The sequence below is a fragment of the Rhinatrema bivittatum genome, chromosome 9, assembly GCF_901001135.1.
Source record: "Rhinatrema bivittatum chromosome 9, aRhiBiv1.1, whole genome shotgun sequence".
Classification (NCBI taxonomy): domain Eukaryota; kingdom Metazoa; phylum Chordata; class Amphibia; order Gymnophiona; family Rhinatrematidae; genus Rhinatrema; species Rhinatrema bivittatum.
This window is the reverse complement of record NC_042623.1, coordinates 267,793,686-267,816,494: the sequence shown is the minus strand read 5'-3', so window position 1 is coordinate 267,816,494 and position 22,809 is coordinate 267,793,686. Positions and strand designations below refer to the sequence as shown.

General features: G+C 45.6%; 1 protein-coding gene across 3 annotated transcripts in view; it reads left to right on the top strand.

The window, feature by feature from the left end:
• Positions 1-22,809, top strand: part of RYK (receptor like tyrosine kinase) — a 532,318-nt gene that overhangs the window by 80,404 nt on the left and 429,105 nt on the right. For all 3 annotated transcript variants that reach the window (XM_029615270.1, XM_029615268.1, XM_029615269.1), the window contains exon 3: positions 1,312-1,411. In XM_029615270.1, the coding sequence (XP_029471130.1) occupies positions 1,312-1,411 (100 nt within the window). The remainder of the gene's footprint in view (positions 1-1,311; positions 1,412-22,809) is intronic.

The following is a 22,809-nucleotide window of genomic DNA, read 5'->3' as shown; positions in this document are numbered from 1 at the left end:
TTCACCTGCTCCACAACCTCTCTGTTAGACTACTTATACCATCTATCAGAATCTGGTCTCCAGACTTCATCTGTAAGAGTCCATTTAAGTGCAATCTCAGCTTACCATAACAGGATGGGAGATGCACCAATATCCACACAACCTCTTGTCAGCAGGTTTATGAGAGGTTTAACTCACCTTAAACCACCAATTCAGCCACCAGTCACAGAATGGGACCTGAATTTGGTATTAACAAAACTCATGCGTTCTCCTTTTGAACCCATAGATTCTTGTGATCTTAAATTTCTCACATGGAAGACTATCTTTCTCGTAGCCATTACATCAGCTAGAAGGGTTAGTGAATTACAAGCACTTGTCACGTACGCACCCTATACAAAGTTCCTACCTGACAAAGTGGTTCTCCGTACACATCCAAAATTCCTCCCTAAAGTAGTTACGGAATTTCACTTGAACCAATCCATAGTTCTACCCACATTCTTTCCAAGACCTCATTCTCACCAAGGAGAACGAGCCTTACATACTTTGGACTGTAAGCGTGCACTATCTTTCTATTTAAACCGCACTGCAGTCCACAGGAAATCAAATCAGCTTTGTTTCCTATGATCCAAACAAACCGGGTAAAGCAGTGGGTAAACATACTCTATCCAATTGGCTAGCAGATTGCATACAATTTTGCTATGAAAAAGCAGGCCTTCCTCTCCAAGGGCGAGTAAAGGCACATTCAGTAAGAGCGATGTCAACCTCAGTAGCACACTATTGCTCAGTGCCAATCCTTGACATATGCAAAGCAGCAACATGGAGTTCTCTTCACATCTTCGCAGCTCATTACTGTTTGGACAAACAAGGCCGACAAGATTCAGCTTTTGGACAATCTGTCTTAAAGAACATTTTTCCAGTGTAAACCCAACTCCTTCTACAACCAACCTGCTGTGATCTTCGGCTGATTCATTTCCAACAACAACAAGGCACTCTTGCCTCAATTCAAAATGACTCGGCCTCTAACTTGCTAATCACCCATATGTGAGGACTACATCCTGCTGTCCTGGGATAACACCTATTACAAGGTAAGCAATTTTGCTTTCTGATATTTTTAACAAAACAAATTGTTTAGATCATTTAAAAAAATAATTTACCGTAAATATAAGTGAGGTACAGGATATGCTGTTGTACGGATACATTTGTATTGTTCTAGTGCTGAAGGCCCATGGACATCATCATAGCACATCTGATGCCCACATACATTTTTAGGACTGCCTACCCTATGGTGTTTGTTCCCTGTTTATAGTAATCAACTTTCTTATGCCATTTCAGATTGAATATAAACTGGGATTTCAGGTGGACAATCCTTTGGCAATGGACACCTCACAAACAAATATCTCAGGGCAGGGGGAAATCCCTCGCTCTTTGTCAGGTGAGTATTTAGCCTTCCCTCTTGTAATGGAACCTCAGATATGGACTGGATTGTTTGGTGATGTTGATTTTGAGAATGTATTATCTCCATTGTGAAACATGCAGTATGTCAGAAATATACATTATAGCTGTATCACAAATTCTCCATCAACTAAACAGGAAGAGGAGTAATTCAATGGTTTGAGTAGTGGGCTGAGAGCCAAGTAAACAGGGTTCAAATCCCACTGATGCTTCTTGTGACCTTGGACAAATCACTTTTTTCCCATACTGCATAGATTGTAAACTCTTTGAGCTCTTTGTACCTGAGTACTAATAATGCTATCTTGAGCAGCATTTGGAAAGGCAGGCTAAAAAGTATTAGTTATTTTCAAATGTTTTCTATTAAAATCGTTTGAAATGCTACCTTTTGCATTGATTGTAAGATCCTAGGAAGTCTCTCATAACAGTATGTCAAATTACTTAACATACTCTGGTTCTGTGCTTTTTTTTGTGGTTTTTGATGCTTCCATTACCTTGAACACATCAAGCACTAGTTAGATACCAATGTGTATGCTGTAATTTGAGACATAGGTCTGAGCATGGCTGCTCCCAGGTTTTAAAGAAATTGTAGACTTACTACTGAAAAGACAAGGAGGGAGGAGGAGAAGAAGACAGCAGGAAAGTTAGGGAATAATGGAAATTGTAAAGCTAAATTAATTGGCTGACTAGATGGACTAAGTAGGCCATACAGTTTTTGTTTCTGCCACCATGTTTCTTTGGAGAGAGATAAGGTGCTGAAAGTCAGGGTAGGGAATGTTAAAGATATGAAGAATGCCAGATTCTAGTAAAAGAAAAGCATTCGAAATGGAAGAACAAATAGCATAGGAGTAGCCTAGTGGTTAGAGCAGTAGGCTACGAACCAGGGAAGGAGGAGGAGGAAGGAGCCTAGGCTGAGTAAATCAAGGGGCAAGCCCTCTAGGCCCCCCAAAAGCGAGGAGATAGTGCTATCTCCTGAAAAAACAGTCTTTTCAAACTTTCACAGATGATTTTTTTTTTTTTTTTAATTTACAAAGATTAATAATACTTGCTTGATCCTGACAGAGAGAGAAAAACCCCACAGGGCAAAGGCAAAGTAATAAGGCAAGGGAACCGCAGAGTGAGCTGCCTGCATCTGCTGGATACAGACAAATACTGAAGAGCTGCAGGGTAGGCTTTGTCCTGATATAGGATACCCTTTCAGTTTTGGTCTGTCTCCATCTGCTGGACAGGAGGCTCAACCCATGGTCTGGACTGATCTGGGTACGTACAGGGAAAAGCCTAAGCTAAGAATAATAGAAAAAAATCCCCAAAGGGGCTACTTCCCTGTACCGCAGGCACTGAGGGGGGAGCCTTTGGGTGGCTGAGGGAGCCACCTGGCTATCAGGGGACCCGGTACCACACGGGCTAGCACCGCCAGGGGTAACCAACCCCCCATTCGCCCGGCTCTACCTGAGTTATGGCCCAGACATTGAACCTAGCACCTCAGGGAACAAGAAAAATCCGTCTCACACAGAGCTGCAGGTATACACGATCACCATCTGCTGGAGTCAGAGATACTGATGAACTGCAGGTGGCACACTTGGGATACCAGTGCCTCGAAGCTTTGCTCTCTGACTCCATCTGCTGGTGGGAGTGCATAACCCACTGGACTGATCTGGGTATGTACAGGAACAGCTTTCACTGCCAGACCATATTGTAAACTAACACACAACCCTGCAAAAAAAAAAAAAAAAAGACACTCAAAATCTATACAGCAAACCAATAACATAACAGTAGTAACACCAAGGACTCAAACAACAGGAATCCTACCTGTGAATGAAAAAGCACAGGTAAATATTACATTGTGTTCCAGAATAACACTACACCACTTACTGGGGAAACAAAACAAACCCGACTGCTATTAGACCCTACAAGACACTACATGCTAGCAATCTCTCATCTTGATCACATGCACAGAGCAGACATCCCTCACCAAATACAGAATAAAGGATCACAAATTAGAACCAGTAATATGCAGACAAAAACTGAAATGGAAACCCCAAGAAGCCAGACACTGTGGATAACAATGGAAAAACAGAACCACCATGCCTCAAAATAAATGAAATCAAGAAATAGCAAATGTTGCTTACCTGTAACAGGTGTTCTCACAGGACAGCAGGATGTTAGTCCTCACATATGGGTGACATCACAAGATGGAGCCCAATCACGGAACTCTTTTTTTGTCAAAGTTTCTAGAACTTTAACTGGCACCTACTGGGCATGCCCAGCCTGGCACTAAACCTGCAGCCAGCAGGGGTCCCCCTTCAGTCTTGTTTAAAGCTACAGGAAATGCCGAAAAATAAATTAAGAAAACGTTATGAACCCAACACAGCAGGGCGGTAGGCAGGTTTCATGAGGGCTAACATCCTGCTGTCCTGGACTGGACCACCAGTATCGCCCCAAACACAAGGTTCACCGGGGAGGGAGGCTATTACAGGTAAGCAACATTTGCTTTCTCACAGGACAAGCAGGATGGTAGTCCTCACATATGGGTGTGTACCTAGCTGAGGATGGCCGAGAAATGCACCAAATGTACCCAGATGTACAATAGGCACTAGGACTGGGGTGAAATTTGGTAGAGGGCATCCTGAACCCTAATGGGCAGGTGGAAGGGTGTTGGTACGTCAAGTTGCGAAAAGCTTGCGCAAGACAGATTGGCCGAAGATGGAATCTTGTCTTCCGGCTTTGTCTAAGCAATAATGGGCTGTAAAGGTATGGAGAGACCTCCAGGTAGCAGCTCTGCAAATGTCAGGAAGCGGCACCAAGCGTAAGTGTGCTACTGAAGTCGCCATGGCCCTCACAGAGTGTGCTTTAACATGGTCTTGAAGTGGAATGCCTGCTTGCTGATAGCAAAAAGATATGCAGTCCGCTAACCAGGAGGAGAGAGTCTGCTTACCCACAGGCTGCCCCAATTTGATGGAATGGAAAGAGACAAACAATTGAGTGCTTTTCCTGTGGGCAGCTGTACGGTCTAGATAAAACGCTAGAGCCCGTTTACAGTCAAGGGTATGCAGAGCTTGTTCTCCTGGATTGGAGTGGGGCCTGGGAAAGAAGGTAGGTAGTATAATGGATTGATTAATGTGAAAGTCCGATACTACCTTAGGTAAGAATTTAGGGTGAGTGTGGAGTACTGCCCAGACCTGCAGACGTTTAGTGTAAGGCGGATAGGTAACTAGGGCCTGTAACTCACTAACTTTGCGAGCAGATGTTATTGCCAAAAGAAAGATCACTTTCCATGTGAGATAGCGAAGATCACAGGATTGGAGAGGCTCAAATGGTGGTTTCATGAGCCGACCCAAAACCAGATTGAGGTCCCAAGAAGGGGCCGGAGGGCACAGAGGAGGCTTGAGGTGAAGCAAGCCCTTCAGAAAACGTGTTATGAGGAGTTGTACTGAAATAAGAACATCCCAGACACCTCTATGGAAGGCAGCTACCGCACTGACATGCATTCTGATGGAGGAGGGTTTTTAGATCTGATTCTGACAAGTGCCAGAGATAGTCTAGAAACTTCGTGGTGGAACAGGTAAAGGGATCAAGGGATTGTGAAGAACACCATGATTTAAACTGGTTCCATTTGTAGAGATAAGATTTTCTCGTGGAAGGCTTCCGTGAAGCATCAGGACACGGGAAACTGGCTCCGAAAGGTTAAGTAGCTGAAGAATTAACCATTCAACATCCAGGCCGTCAGAGACCAGGCCTGAAGATTGGGGTGGCATAGGCACCCGTTGTTCTGAGTGATCAGAAGCAGGTCCTTTCCCAAAGGAATGTGCCTGTGAATGGAGAGGTCCTGAAGTATTGGAAACCACACTTGGCGAGGCCAGTGAGGTGCTATCAGGATCATGCGTCCCTTGTCCTGACGTAATTTCACGAGAGTCTTCGAGAGAAGTGGAAGTGGAGGGAATGCATATAGGAGACCCGTTGTCCATGAAAGGGAGAACGCATCTCTTGGCTGAGAGTGTTGGCTGCGAGTGAGAGAGCAAAAGTTCTCTACTTTGTGGTTCTGAGGTGACGCAAAGAGGTCTATGTGGGGGTAACCCCAACGTTGGAATATGAGTCCGCTACAGTGGGGTTGAGGGACCGCTCGTGTGGTTGAAAGGCGCAACTCAGCTTGTCCGCCAACACATTGTCCATTCCCGGCAAGTAGGTGGCCCTGAGGTACATCGAATGGGAGAGGGCCTCCACCCATATCTGTGCAGCCTCCTGACACAGTAGGTAGGAGCCCGTCCCTCCCTGTTTGTTGATGTACCACATGGCCACCTGGTTGTTTGTCTGAATGAGGATGACATGGTTGGAAAGGTGATCCTGAAATACCCTGAGAGCATATGATTGCTCGCAGCTCCAGGAAATTGATTTGGTGTTTGGCTTCCTCTGGAGACCAAGTTCCTTCTGTCTGCAGATCGGCGACATGGGCTCCCCAGCCGAGGTTGGAAGCATCGGTGGTGAGCATTATTGAGGGTCTGGAGCCTGGAAGGGCAGGCCTTGGAGAAAATTGATCTGATTTTGCCACCAGGCTAGAGACTGACGAAGTGAGTTGGTTGTGGACAGTGGTCGATAGAGATTGGATGAACTGAGTCCATTGTGACCTTAGAGTCGACTGCATGACTCTCATGGCTAAGCGAGCCATTGGGGTAACCTGTACTGAGGGCGCCATGTGTCCCAGCAGGATGAGGAAGTGGCGTGCAGTCGTGCGGTGCTGAGACTGTAGCTGGTGTGCAAGAGAGATGAATGAGAGCTCATTGTCGAGGCAGAAATGCCTTTGCCTGCAAGGAATCCAAGTTTGCCCCTATGAATGATAAAGTTTGAGATGGGACTAAGCAGGATTTCGCGTAATTGACGAGAAATCCTAGCGAAATCAGTGTGTGTAAAGTAAGATGTAGGGACGACAGAGAAGCTTGCTGAGTGGGAGCCCTGATCGACCAATCGTCTAGATAGGGGTAGATGTGAACACCTTGAGTCCTGAGGAAGGCTGCTACTACTACGAGGCACTTGGTGAAAACTCATGGTGTAGATGCCAGGCCGAATGGTAGCACTCGGTACTGATAGTGCTTGGGGCCTACCAGAAATCTCAGGAACCTGCGATGAGATGGAGTTATTGCAATGTGTGTGGACGCGTCTTGGAGATCGAGAGAGCAGAGCCAGTCTCCTTTTTGCAGAAGAGGAAGGAGGGAACCCAAGGTCACCATCTTGAACTTTTCTCGGTGGAGGTTCTTGTTGAGGGTGCATAGGTCCAGAATTGGACGAACGCTGTCTGATTTTTTGGGGATTAGAAAGTACCGGGAATAGAATCCTAGGCCATGTTGGGAGTAGTTCACTGGCTTTATTGCTCTGGACTGGAGGAGGAGGGAGACCTCCTGCTCCAGGAGAAGTGAGTGGTCGGATGTTCTCCACGTTGGTAGTGGTGGGGAGTCCGGTGGGACAGAGAGAAAGTTCAGGTGATAACCTTGCGAGATTATGGCAAAGACCCACTGGTCTGAGTTGATTGTATGCCACCTGTTGTTGAAATGGCACAATCGACCTCCCACTGGTATCAGAGACAGTGGAAACTGGCTGCTGCTCTCTATGCAGGAGTCAAAAGCCAGAAGCAGGGCCCGGCTGCCTGCGACTTTTGTTTCCGCGATTGACAAGAATGGGCCTTTTGGAAAGGTCTCGTGGAACGAGTTCTAGGCGGTGGTGGATAGGACTTCTTTGGACAGAAGAATGACTTTTTAGTATCCTTCCTGAAAGGCTGTTTGGAGGAATACTCAGAGGGCATCAGAGAGAGCTGGCAAAGGGTCTCATGATGGTCCTTGAGTTCCACCACCGTCCGCTGAATCTGTTCACCAAACAGATTGTCTCCTATGGAGGGCAGATCAGATAATCTGTCTTGTACTTCAGGGTGCAAGTCCGAAGACTTAAGCCAGGCCCATCTTCTTGCGAAACAGCAGTTGCAGATACCCTGGAAGCGGTGTCGAAGATATCATAAGAGGATCTTATTTCATGCTTCCCTGCCTCGAAACCCTTGTGTAGCAGGGTTTGAAGCTGTTCCTGGAATTGCTGAGGCAGGGACTCTGAAAAGTCCTGTATCTGCTTGAATAAGACCCTGTTGTACTGGGTCATATACAGCTGGTAGGAGGTGATCCGAGAGATAAGCATTGATCCTTGGAAGACATGCCGGCCAATGGCATCCAGGAATTTCTGTTCCTTACTTGGGGGAAAGGAAGAGTGGGGTTTTGATCTTTTTGCCCTCTTTTGGGCAGATTCTCCAACCAGCTGTGGTTTCTGGAATCCTGGGGTTGACTGGACCAAATAAGTGGTATCAGCATTTCTGTTGACTGGAGCAACAGAACCAGGGTGTTCCCAGTTCTTTTTGAGGAGATCCAAAAGAACCTGGTGAACAGGGATGGAGGTTATTTCCCTGGGAGCTTCCAGGAATTGTAACAGCTCCATCATTTGGTGCCTATCATCTTGCACAGTCTGTAATTGGAAGGGAATCAATTCAGACATTTCCTTCACAAAATTTATGAAGGACAAGTCCTCTAGAGGAGAACGCTTCCTACTTTCAGTAGGAGAAGGTGGCGATGGTAAATCATCGGTGTCTTGAGATGAATCGTCAGTCCAGGTGTCATAGGGATCAGCCCCTGTCCCTGTAGGAACCTGAGAAGAATGCGACGATGGTATTCCTGAAGGTCCTGGTCTAGGATCTGAAGGCATCGAGGGAAGTACTGGAGGCACTGGATGGGACTAGATGGATCAGTGGCGCCTATGGGCACATCGGCATCGATGGTTGAGGCATCGGAAGGACTCCAGATGGAGGAATGCAGAACAGTGTTTCCCCTCCTGATGACAGGGTAAGCGGGGAAGGCACCGGAGCCATCGGTGACCCAGGATCCATCGGTGGAAAAGCAGCTATGAGCGCTTCCATCTTCGAGAGCAGCGGTGCCAATGCTGCCAGAATGGGATCGATGGTCGATTCCGCAACTAGCACCGATTTCGGTGCCGGGGGACCTTGGAGTCTCTGCATCACCTTATTGATGGCCTCCTGAACCATCCAGTCCAGTTCTTCATGGAGACCTGGAGCAAGCAGCCCCAGCTCCGGAAGGGAAGAAGGAGGCAGAGGCATAGCCGGAGGGACCACTGTTAAAGGTGGAGTTGCGGCTCCCGATATCCGTCCAGGTGAGGGTTGCCTCGGTGACCCCGGTCGCAGAAAGGGTCGGTGCCTTTTCTGGACGGGTTTTCTTTGATGGCGGCTTGGACGATGGCGAGGTCGATGATTTTCCTTCATCTATGGTCCGAGACTTGCGGTGTCAATGCCGATATTTTTCTCTACGATCCCCTCTGTCCTGAGGGGGAGTAGAGGTAGTCGAAGGCCGAGAAGTCGTTGACGCCAGATGGTCACCGGCCGGTGGCCAATACTGGTGCGAAGTGGACGGTGCCGGTTCAGATGACGTCGATGCAATAGACATCGTCTGAGTTTTGAGAATGGAAGAGAAGTTCCATTTTCTTTATTCTGGCCTTGCGACTTTTGGTGTCATTAAGGCACATTTGGTGCAAGTCAGGATATCATGCTCGCACCCGAGACACATTACACAGACTTTATTGCGGGTCTGTTATGGACATGGTGAGAGTACAGTCCGGACACCGAAGGAACCCTGACGCCATGGCCTTTGAAAAATTTAGCCGCGGTACGGTCGACGGCCAGTAGGCTGCGAGGGCCAAACTCGACAAGAATCGACCGAAATCGAGTAAAAACTTACCGGAGTACCGCGGAAGTCAAAAATTCGAAGGAGGGAACCCCTGTGGGGTATGAAAGTTTTTAGTAATTCCATGAAGAAAATTCCTGTCAGGAATCTCTGTGGAGCTCCTTAATCAGCTTGGCTACTGCTGCGCAGAAAAAAGAAGACTGAAGGGGGGACCCCCTGCTGGCTGCAGGTTTAATGCCATGCTGGGCATGCCCAGTAGGTGCCAGTCAAAGTTCTAGAAACTTTGACAAAAGTGTTCCATGATTGGGCTCCATCCTGTGATGTCACCCATATGTGAGGACTACCATCCTGCTTGTCCTGTGAGAAAAAGCATCAATTATAATAGTAAAACCATACTAATAAAAGAATATTTTAAAACTGACAAACAGATTAACTTCTATTAATTATAATCATATATTTTTTTTTAATTTACCAAGCACCAATAAAATATTTCAAAACAGCACATATCAAATAACACCCAGTAATTAAAACTAATAAGGATTTTGTAAAAGCCCCTGCTGTCCATACTTGGGAAATCTTGATTTCCAGTCACCCTGAGATTATTGAAGATTAGGGGGTTAGGGGGGCAGACAAACTTTATCCCCTCACACATACTTGCATGTTCATTCTCACTCACACATACACTGTCACATACATACATGCTCTTATATACACCTACAACATCTCTCAGACACAGACAGACATTCTCCCCCCACCCCCAACACACCAGCTCTTACTCCCTGAATTCTCTCATACACGTTCTCACTGGCTCCCTCACTTACACACAGATCCCCAGGCACAGGCATCAATTCATTCTCACACACACCCCAAAGCAGGTACCCATTCTCTATACAGACAGACCCCAGGAAGGTACCCATTTCATATAACACACATGACAGACTCCCCATTCATACAGATGCGCCCCCCACTTCTTGCCAGCAAACCTTGGAGCCTCTCATATTCCTTTTGCTGCCGTGTGTGGCTATTGGGGTAGGCCGCCAATTGCTGCTACTGACACGGAAGCCTTGTTCTACTAGACCTTCTCTGTGCAGGCCCCCTCTTATTAAAACTTTGCCGGGGCTTTCCAGTTCCTCCATGATGATCTTGTACATCGTGAGATGGGCACAGGAGAAAGTGCTACTCTTGCACGATTTCAAAGATAAACATATGCCAATCACTAAAAATAAAAAAAATTTTTTATTTTTTTACTTGCTGTCTGATCTTAGTTTTCTAATCTGGTTGGTTCACAGGCTTTTTTTCCCCCACCTTCCCTTCTTGATCTTTTGCCAATTCCTTTTACAGGGTCTCTTTTTCTGTTTCTTCTCTCTCCACTGTCTTCTTTCCTTCTTCCCTCACACACACTCAGGCTCTCATTCTCACACGCTGTCTCTCTCTCATACATACAGGCTGTCACACACAGAGCTCTCACTCACATGCTCTCATATAAATACACAGTCTCTCGTTCACATGCTATCTTCACTCAACACACAGGCTGTCTCACACACACAGGCTCTCACATGCGTCTCTCCGAAAATGCAGACTCTCACTCTCACATACATTCTTTAAACTCACTCACTCACACAATCTCTCAACTCACTCTTTATACATACCACACAATCTACAAGGCCTTCAGCTTCTCTCTCCACCTCTGGGCTTTTCTTTCATTGGGTCGCTGTGAGATGGGATCTGCAGTGGAACTGATCTTCTCCAGCCACCGCAAGGTGGGACCTGCGTCAGGCCTACTACCGGGATTCCTCTTCTAGAGCCACGGCTTGGTGAGATCCGCAGCTGCCCTGCTACCAGGCCTCCTCTTCTCAGGCTGCTGCAAGGTGAGATCTGCGGCGGCTCTGCCACAAATGCTGTCCCGTTTCTGCACACAGCCTATTCTCCTCCTGCCCACGGGGCTCCAGCATCCTTTTTCTGCTGGGACTGTGCAGGCAGGCAGGAGGACAATCTGGAAGTGACTTTCTTCGAGCCATGGTGGTATGAGGTCCACCGGCGGCCATATGGGCATCCCTGTTGGTCATCAGCGACCCCCCCCCCCCCCCCCCATAGCCCTGCGCCCAGGGGCATTGGCTCCCCCCTCCCCCCCCCCCTTCGGTATGCCATTGCAGCCGCTGCCAGCCTTCAAGAAGCCCTGGACCCCATTTGGCCACTGACTTAGTCACAGGCCTTCCCCTCTCTGGCAGCACCACTACCATATGGGTAGTAGCAGATAGATTTTCTAAGATGGTGCATTTCCTTCCCCTTCTGGGGCCTCCCATTAGCATCTGAACTGACTAAACTCTTTATTCAACATATCTTCTATCTGCATGGGCCTCCCTCTTCACATCCTCTCAGTCCAAGGAGTACAGTTCACAGTCCGTTTCTGGAAAGGCTTGTGCAGAAAGTTTGGAATTACGTTGGATTTCACTTCAGGTTACCCCACCCTCAGAGCAATGGGCAAACCAAGCAAGTAAATCAGAGTCTCAAGACCTCGCTACAAAGCTTTTATGAACTAACGGCAGGATAAATGGGCCTTCTCCTCCTCCCATTGGCTGATTTCTGCTATAATAACCACATAAACAATTCCACGGGTCATTGCCCTCCTACATAGTGTTCAGACATCATCTCCATACATCTAGACCTGATCCTATTTCAGTCACTTGCCCAGCAGTTAACTTGATGAAGCAAGACCTCCTGGAACTTGGCAGAAGAGACATTGCCTCCTAGAGGCAGCAGCATAGTGGTTTAAAAAACAAGCAGACAAGAAATGTCACCCACCACCTCAACTTCGCCCCTAGAAGCCTGGTTTGGCTCACCCACTAAAAACCCTGCGTTTGAATACGCCCTTCACTGAAATTTGCACGGCAATTCGTGCCCATTCCCCACTCAATGACAAATTGGTCCAGTAGCCTACAAACTAATTATCATCCTATCTGCACATCCATGATGTCTTCCACTTATCTCTGTTAAAAACCAGCAATTCTCTCTTGGTTGGACAGACCACCTTTCCACGTCACCAAAGACACCTAATTCAAAGTCCGGGAGATCTTGAATGCCCAAGGGTCTGAAATCAGTTGCAGTATCTAATCTCATGGAAAAACTATGGACCAGAGGAAAATTCTTGGGAGCCAGCTTCCAACCTCCAAGTCCCCCAGCTATTATGCGAGTTCCACAGGAGATTCCCCAGAAAAACTAAGCCTAGAAAACTTGAGAGGGGGGCTCTGGAGAAGGGGGGGGTACTGCTACATTCAGCGGCTCACAGGAGGGCCCCATGAACTGCCTCACTCACCCCCTTCAAGGTCGGAACAGTCCTAGTCAGTGCACAGCCTCCTGCTGCGAGTGCCAATCCAGTACAGAGACACTGCCAGCCACCGCCGCCTTCCCTTAGGCATACATATGCACGCATTATTGGACCCATGACGAGACTGAGCGGTACCCTACAATGATGTCAGGCCAACTGTTCTATTTAAGCAACAGCCTCACAACATTACCTCACCTCAGCAAGGGGTCCTCCTGCCTTAGTATTGCATGTTTTCAAGTTCCTGACTTCTCATCCAGGCCTGGTCTCATCCTGTCCATCTCATCCAGTGTCTATATGTCTTCGTCAACCCTTGGCCTGACTTCCAGATTCTGCCCTTGTTTGCCTGCCACATGGACCTGACCTTAGCCTATCTCCAACTCTATTAGTCTGCAGCCTGCCCTGAACCCCCACGTGTCACTGGACAACCCTAGGGATCTGCCTGCCAGCTGCCAGAACCCAAGGGGCTCAACCTGCAGGGAGACAGCTGGTATAGGTAAGCTCCAAATTATCCTGCTACAGGGTACATTCGCCAGCTACCAGCATAAGCCTCGTAAGTTTGCCTACAAGGCTGCATCAACCACACCACAGCACAAAGTCTCACACCCGTGCCACCCATCGCACCAGGATTGTGTGTGGGTGTATGTATACACATCTGTGTGTATATATAGATCAACTTGAGTCAAACCAATTGCATGGGTTGAAGGGCTCAAAACATTTGGTCACATCTGAACTAGACAACCACAGGAAAATGAATAATAAAGGGATCAAGGAGCAGGAATGAATGTGATGGCAATTTAATTCCACTTGTCCTTGGATTCTAGATTAATTTTCTAGTGTTTTACAACTTAATGCATACTAGACTGTTTTTTCCCAATGTAGTAGAACAATGAATTTTCAGGAGATAGATAAAATGTTTCATTCTGCCATTCTTCTCTAAACAGTTTTAAAATAGTACGGTACAAACAGAATGCATAACTGTGGTTAGTGGTAGGCTTCCAGAACCTAAGACTGAGGAATGGGTAGGGCTTTGCCATCTCAGTTCTATGGGAATAACAATTTCTTCCTTGTGATGTTGGAGTTCATGAATTGAGAAGTACAAATAGTTTCAGTGAACTAATACTATGCATTACAGGGAAGTTACCATTATAAGCTTTCTCACTGAACAATTTTCATTCAGAAGTGATACTGGAAAAGGACAGATAAGTATGCATGTGATTCCTAGTTCGGGTATGCTCTGCTTTAGGGTTGACAGGGAGAATGCCATAACATGATCAGGCTGCACACTTTCCAGTCAACATGACTGTCGCTGATTAATGATGTTGGTCGATTGTGAGACAGCAGCTCAGGGAGAGCATGACTGACTCCTCATTCTTTCTTCCCAGAAAAGGAACTCTGGATCCACTAAACTGAGCACAAGTCACAGCAGCTGCCCATATATAAACAAGCATGATTTTTGCAAACACTGATCTGTGGGCCTCTTCCTAAGACAAAATGGCCCTAGATATTCAGTCTTACTGGATTTTGAAGGCCTTCAAACACATCCAGAGCCATACCCGACCACAAGTCCTATAACCAGCAGAAAAAGGGATATGAATGTCAATGGTGAGGCCTCACCTAGAATGCTGTCTTGTTATCTCAAAAAGACAGACAGAGGGGCCAACAGTGGTTCAGAGAAAGAGAAACAAAATGGTGTGGGGATTGCAACATGAGCCATATGAGACTCGAGGACTTAAATATGTATACCTTAGAATAGGGGTGACCAACCTTTCACAGATAAAGAACCAAAAAATTAAATCCAAGAGAGCTCAAGAGCCACACATTTTTGTAACTACATTTTAATATTTAAAAGGTTATTAATAATAATGGCATTACCTTTATCTTCTCTGCCCCCCTCTCTCTTTCTCTCTCTATGCAGCTGCTGCTTGTGGAGGCCAGCAGTCTGCCATACTCTGCCTCCTCCTTTTCAACCCTCCTCCCAACTTCCTCAATTTTCTCCTCCCCCATCTCCCTCTTTTCAGCTTTCCATGATTTTCTTTTTCCTCTCCCTCCTTTCTCTCTTCTGCCCCAGTCTGCCCCAGTCCTTTCATTCCCACCCAAGAGGCTGAATTACTTCAAGTTTACTTAGGGAATAGCCACTGCTATTAATTGCATCAGTAGCATGGGATCTTCTGGTGTTTGGGTAATTGCCAGGTTCTTGTGGCCTGGTTTGGCCTCTGTTGGAAACAGGATGCTGGGCTTGATGGACCCTTGGTCTGACCCAGTATGGCAATTTCTTATGTTCTTAATGCCCTACCGGGGTCAAGCAAAGGTGAACCTATAGATGTCGTGTACTTGGATTTTCAGAAGGTGTTTGACAAAGTTCCTCTTGAGAGGCTTCTAGGAAAAATAAAAAGTCATGGGATAGGTGGCGATGTCCTTTCGCGGATTACAAACTGGCTAAAAGACAGGAAACAGAGTAGGATTAAATGGACAATTTCTCAGTGGAAGGGAGTGGACAGTGGAGTGCCTCAGGGATCTGTATTGGGACCCTTACTTTTCAATATATTTATAAATGATCTGGAAAGAAATACGGACAAGTGAGGTAATCAAATTTGCAGATACAAAATTGTTCAGAGTAGTTAAATCAAAAGCAGATTGTGATAAATTGCAGGAAAGACTAGATAACCTCTTTTCACATATCCCTTTTAGCTAATTTCTACTTGTATAAGCTTCTCTGTTATTTGTATGTTTTAATGTTCCTTATATAATTATGCAATAATTGTAAAGCCTGTTGCTAAGTTCTGTTCTATGTAAACCGATGAGATGTTCCCAACTTTCGTCGGTATATAAAAGTTATTAAATAAAATAAATAAAAAAAAAAGACCTTGTGAGGATGGAAAATTGGGCATCCAAATGGCAGATGAAATTTAATGTGGACAAGTGCAAGATGATGCATATAGGGAAAAATAACCCATGCTATAGTTACACAATGTTAGATTCCATATTAGGTGCTACAACCCAAGAAAGAGATCTAGGTGTCATAGTGGATAACACATTGAAATCGTGAGTTCAGTGTGCTGCGGCAGTCAAAAAAAGCAAACAGAATGTTGGGAATTATTAGAAAGGGAATGGTGAATAAAACGGAAAATGTCATAATGCCTCTATATCGCTCCATGGTGAGACCGCACCTTGAATACTGTGTACAATTCTGGTCGCCGCATCTCAAAAAAGATATAATTGTGATGGAGAAGGTACAGAGAAGGGTGACCAAAATGATAAAGGGAATGGAACAGCTCCCCTATGAGGAAGGACTAAAGAGGTTAGGACTTTTCAGCTTGGAGAAGAGACGCCTGATGGGGGATATGATAGAGGTGTTTAAAATCATGAGAGGTCTAGAACAGGTAGATGTGAATCGTTATTTATCCCAGGACAAGCAGGATGCTAGTCCTCACATATGGGTGACGTCACCGAACGGAGCCCAGGCGGGAAAGCTTTCTGTCAAAGTTCTAGAAACTTTTGACTGGCCCTGTGAGGCCACTGAGCATGCTCAGCATGCTATGATATTCTCTGCCACAGGTGTCTCTCTTTAGTCTTCACTTTTCCGCGCTGCCGTTCGCACCGCGGACTGATAGCCCTACCGTTGGGAATCTCGTTTTTGACTGAAAAGTCATTTTTTCTAAATATTCTCTGTCACGGGAAGATCTCTGCCTCGCCGGCTGGTGAGTACGGTCTTTTTTAAGAAATTTTCGGCTGAAAATTTTTCACACACAAACGTTCGTCATCGACGGCCGTCGATCAAAAATGGGCGACCGGTTTTAAAAAATGTCCGGTCTGCAACAGAACTATGTCTATTACTGATCCCCATTCGGAGTGTGTAATGTGCCTCGGGGAACAACATGATGTCAATTCCTGTGAGAAATGTGCTGAAATGACAGTCAAGGGAAGAAAGGCCAGGCAAGAGAAGATGGAACACCTTTTTTCTCTTCAACTAATTCCTTCTCCTCAAAAGCACCGAGGTAGTCTCCGGCTGGCGCCACGAAGAAAGTTCTCCTTAAAAAACCGCGTCCGAATGGATCGGGGGACCGTTCATCCTCGCCATCTTCTGTACTCTCTGCGACGTCAACAGAACGATCCAAAACTAAACATCGCCATCGATCATCCTCCGAAACACCGTCCCAGGACGAGTCGATGCCAAAGCGGTCTAAAAACCAAGACACGCCGGTGATTGGGCCTTCGCCCGTCACCGACACCAACACCGTCATCGATGGTCGTTGCACTACCATCGCATACACCATCAGCTCCCTCGCTCACACCACAGCTTGAATTGTCTGCACTGATTAAAAAAGCTGTTTTCCAAGCTCTTCAAGAGCAACAACTTCCGACAGGCCTGTCGATGCCGACCTCCGAGTCGATGCCGATACCCTCGATATCGATGCCGATGCCTCCAGCATCGATGCCGATGTCTTCAACATCGATGCCGATGGCTATGCCATCGATGCAGATACCTTCACCGTCAGTATCGATGCCGATGGTTCTACCTACACCATCGATGCCGGTGATAACACCGATGACAACAACATCTTTTCCCTCAAGTTCCTCGGCGGATACTATAACCACTACACCGAGGGTACTGACTCAATCTACATCGATGATTTTTCAAATTCCATCAACGAATCAATCGACTGCATCTCTGCAGCAACCTCTTCCATCGGAGAAAGTCCACGATGAAGCTTTTTATCATCGCCTCCTACAAAGATACCAAAAAGTCATCGACAGATTACCACCTATTACAAAAAGGAAAGTATCTGCTGATTTTTTCCTCGATGATCCTCAACCTGGACCTTCCGGGCTGCAAGCCCCTCCAGTTCCAACAACTTATAGAGAGGAATCAGAAGACTCCTGGGATGATGATGAACCCTCTCAATTTTCCTCAGAGGAATTCATGTCCAATCCTTCTTCTCCTGACCGAAGAAAGAAGTCACCTCCGGAAGATCTTTCCTTCTCATCCTTCGTACAAACTATGTCTGATTCCATTCCATTTAAATTGGCTGCTGAGGAGGATACCAGAACACAAACTCTCGAAGTACTACAGTTTGTGGATCCACCGAAACACGTACTAGCAATACCTGTACATGAGGTGTTATTGGAACTTCAAAAAAGAATCTGGGAACACCCAGCTTCCATACCTGCAGTAAACAAAAGAGTAGAAACTACTTACATTGTTCAACCAACTCCTGGGTACCTATAAACAACAATTGCCCCATCAATCTGTCGTTGTGGAATCTGCACAGAAGAAATCTAACGTGTGCGTCCACACTCCTCCATCCCACCAGGCAGGGAGCACAGGTTCCTGGACACATTGGGTAAGAAGATTTACCAGAGTTCCATGCTGAGTACTAAAATCTCTGCATATCAACTCTATATAACTCAACATCAAAGAAATCTCTGGAAAGAGATGGAACAATTCGTCACTTCCTTACCAACTCAATTCCAAGAGCCTGCTCAAGAAATTATAACAAAAGGTCTTGAAGCAGGAAAACACGAAGTAAGAGCAGTTTTATGACAACTTCGAAACTGCTTCAAGAACAGCAGCAGCAGGAATCATTGCTCGCCGGTGGGCCTGGCTCAAGGCATCTGAACCTCAGGCTTGAGGTTCAAGATAAGCTTGTTGACCTTCCCTGTCTTGGTGATAATCTTTTTGGAGATAAAATTCAAGAAGCGGTTCAACAGCTCAAAGACCACACGGAGACACTAAAGCAACTGTCTCAGACCCCACAAGAATCTGCTAGTCAACCTTCTCGTCGTCCTCCACGAAGAGATGTAAGACGTTCTTACTACAGGCCACGCAGATACTACCAACCAACAAATAGAGGTAGATCCACTAGGCCAACTCAGCGTTCTCAAGCCAGACCCGCCCGCCCACAACCACCGGCGCAGACAGGGCCTGCAACAGGCTTTTGAGGATTATACCAGAGAACAGATTCAACCTTGCAATCCCAAACCAAACCTACCAGTTGGAGCAGAATATCCCTCTTTCACGAAAATTGGCAAAACATAACCTCAGATCAATGGGTTCTTTCAATAGTTGCCCGAGGTGGTACAAACTAAATTTCACTTCAGTTCCTCCAGAATTTCCACCAACATCTTGCCAACAACAAAAATCTCAACTTCATCAATTACAAACAGAATTATCCACCCTTCTGAAATCCAAGGCCATTCAACCAGTGCCTCGGAAGCAGAAGGGCAGGGGATTCTACTCCAAATATTTACTCATTCCAAAGAAACAGGAGGCCTACGTCCCATCCTAGACCTCAGAAATCTCAACAAAATTTCTAAAGAAGAAAAGTTCAGGATGGTTCTCTAGGCACCATGCTTCCACTTCTTCAGGCAAAGGATTGGCTTTGTTCTCTGGATCTTCAAGATGCTTATGCTCACATTCCAATATACCCTCATCGCAAGTACCTGCGCTTCACAGTGGGTCTTCAACATTACCAATACAGAGTTCTCCCATTTGGACTGGCATCTGCTCCCAGAGTCTTCACCAAATGTCTAGCAGTAATAGCAGGACACTTACACAAAGAAGGTGTCCATGTCTTCCCATACCTAGACGACTGGCTCATAAAGAGTTCATCTCAACAAGGAGCAATAACTTCCCTCAACCGAACAATTGCTCTGCTTCACTCCCTGGGATTTCTCATCAATTATCAAAAATCCCACTCTCACTCCAACTCATCTGCTTCAATTCATAGGAGTAGATTTGAACACAATCCAAGCAAAGGCCATTCTACCCATAGAACGGGCAGAAACCCTTATTCAGTTAGCAAGGTCTATTTCCTTACGGACACAAACCACAGCTCATCAGTTTCTGATTCTGTTAGGTCACATGGCATCAACAGTTCATGTTACTCCTATGGCAAGGCTAGCCATGAGAGTAACTCAATGGACTCTAAGGTCACAATGGATCCAAGCAATTCAACCATTACACTATCCAATTCAAGTGACCCACCAACTAAGATCGTCTCTACTTTGGTGGACCAACATGGACAACCGTGCAAAGGCTTACCTTTCCAACAACCTGTCCCACAGACTACTTTAACTACGGATGCCTCCACCTTGGGATGGGGAGCTCATATAGACAATCTCACACACAAGGAACCTGGACAAAACTCGAAGCAACATATCAAATCAATTTTCTGGAACTTCGAGCGATACGTTACGCACTGCATGCGTTCCAGGATTGCCTTTCACGCAAGACTGTTCTCATTCAAACAGACAATACAGTAGCCATGTGGTACATCAACAAACAGGGAGGTACGGGCTCGTATCTCCTTTGTCAAGAAGCTGCACAGATTTGGGGATGGGCCCTGACTCACTCAATGTCTCTACGAGCCACATATCTGGCAGGCATTCACAATGTAGTGGCGGACCGACTCAGCCGTCATTTCCAACCACACGAATGGTCCCCTGGATCCTACCATAGCAGCCAGGATCTTTCAACGCTGGGGTCAACCGACAATAGACCTCTTTGCATCACCTCTGAATCACAAAGTGGACAACTTCTGTTCTTTACACAGACAGAAGAACCAACCAGCCAAGGACGCCTTTGCTCGCCCTTGGAATTCAGACCTGTTATACGCGTATCCTCCAATACCGCTCATAACCAAAACTCTAGTGAAGCTACAACAGGACAGGGGGGCCATGATTCTCATAGCCCCGCATTGGCCTCGACAAGTATGGTTTCCCACACTTCTAGACCTCTCAGTCAGAGATCCAATTCGTCTAGGAGTAGCTCCCACTCTCATTACTCAAGATCAGGGTCGGTTGAGACATCCCAACCTCCAGGCCCTGTCTCTGACAGCATGGATGTTGAAAGCTTGATTTTACAACCACTCAATCTTTCATCTCATATATCTCAAGTGCTTATAGCTTCACGTAAACCTTCCACACGAAAAAACTATGCTTCTAAATGGAAGAGATTCACTTTGTGGTGCTCAGCAAAGGATATAAATCCTTTCACTTGCCCCGCAACTTCTCTTCTAGACTACTTATACCATCTTTCGGAATCTGGTCTCCAGACTTCATCCGTAAGAGTACATTTAAGTGCAATCTCTGCTTACCATAACAAGATAGCAGATGCATACCTACTCTTAACATGCATAATCATCATCCAGTTCGTTTTACAAAGTTGTATCCTTGCTCGTTGACTCTCTCTATCCTTGTTCCTAGTTCATTGTAATATCGTTGACTCTCTCTATCCTCGTTCATTGTAATTTCCTTTCTCAGTTAAATGTGAACCGACATGATGTGTCCTACGAATGCCGGTATATAAAAATTGTTAATAAATAAATAAATATCTACACAACCTCTCATAAGTAGATTTATGAGAGGTTTAACTCACCTCAAACCACCAATTCGAAAACCCGTCCCAAGCTGGGACCTGAATTTGGTTCTAACAAGACTCATGCGCTCCCCTTTGAACCATCGACTCTTGTAATCTTAAATTTCTCACATGGAAAACTATTTTCCTCATAGCCATTACTTCAGCTAGAAGGGTTAGTGAGTTACAAGCACTTGTCACATACGAACCTTATACAAAGTTCTTACATGACAGAGTGGTTCTCCGCACACATCCGAAATTCCTTCCCAAAGTTGTTACGGAATTTCACTTGAACCAATCCATAAATTTACCCACATTCTTTCCAAGGCCTCATTCCCATCCAGGGGAAACAGCCTTACACACCCTGGACTGTAAACGTACACTCGCTTTCTACTTAAAACCGTACTTCAGTCCATAGGAAATCCACTCAGCTTTTGTTTCTTATGATCCAAACAAACCGGGGGTAAAGCAGTGGGTAACATACCCTATCCAATTGGATAGCAAATTGCATAGAGTTCTGCTATAAACAAGCAGGCCTTCCTCTTCAAGGGCGAGTAAAGGCTCATTCCGTAAGAGCAATGTCAACTTCAGTAGCAACTTTTCGTTCAGTGCCAATCTTAGACATATGCAAAGCAGCAACATGGAGTTCTCTTCACACCTTTGCAGCTCACTTCTGCTTAGACAAAGAAGGAAGACAAGATTCAGCCTACGGACAATCTGTCTTAAAGAACTTGTTTCCTGTTTAATCCCAACTCCTCCTACATCCAATGTTCTGGGATCCTCGGCTTACTCATTCAACAACAATACTTCAATGTTGCCTCAATACAACCTGACTCAGCCTCTAGCTTGCTATTCACCCATATGTGAGGACTAGCATCCTGCTGGTCCTGGGATAAAGCAAAATTGCTTACCCTTGTAATAGGTGTTATCCCAGGACAGCAGGATGTAGTTCCTCACGAAACCCCGCCCGCCACCCCGCGGAGTTGGTCTCATACCTTTTATTATTTTATTTTTTGCTATCGTTTCATGCTATATAACAGACTAAAGAGAGACACCTGTGGCAGAGAATATCATAGCATGCTGAGCATGCTCAGTGGCCTCACAGGGCCAGTCAAAAGTTTCTAGAAAACTTTGACAGAAAGCTTTCCCGCCTGGGCTCCGTTCGGTGGACGTCACCCATTATGTGAGGACTACATCCTGCTGTCCTGGATAACACCTATTACAGGTAAGCAATTTTGCTTTACTCTTGCGGATAATAGGACTAGGGGGCACTCCATGAAGTTAGCACGTGGCACATTTTAAAACTAATCGGAGAAAGTTCTTTTTTACTCAGTGCACAATTAAACTCTGGAATTTGTTGCCAGAGGATGTGGTTAGTGCAAGTTAGTATAGCTGTGTTTAAAAAAGGATTGGATAAGTTCTTGGAGGAGAAGTCCATTACCTGCTATTAATTAAGTTGACTTAGAAAATAGCCATTGCTATTATTAGCACCGGTAACATGGAATAGCCTTAGTTTTTGGGTATTTGCCAGGTTCTTATGGCTTGGATTGGCCACTGTTGGAAACAGGATGCTGGGCTTGATGGACCCTTGGTCTGACCCAGTATGGCATATTCTTATGTTGTTGCCACACAACAGTATTCAGTTGAGAAGGGAAGAAACCAGCAAGAAGTAAGGACCGCTACAGAATAAAATAGGCATTCTTTAATAAATTGGTGGACTACTGCTTTCTTTGCAGTTAGTAGTCGCACTTTGTCACCTTCTTATAGTCGTCATGAGTGCTCAGAATTATATGCATTACGTATTAATTTATGGTTTTATTATGTTAGCTCATCTTTTGTTTTGCATATTGTGTATTTTATACATGTTTTGGTTGATTTTATTTTGTGACTAGTTGTATTAGTTTTATTGTTAGTACATCACTTGGTGCTTGCAGGTAAGTTAATTAATAAATACAAATAGATTAAATAAATGTACACTACCC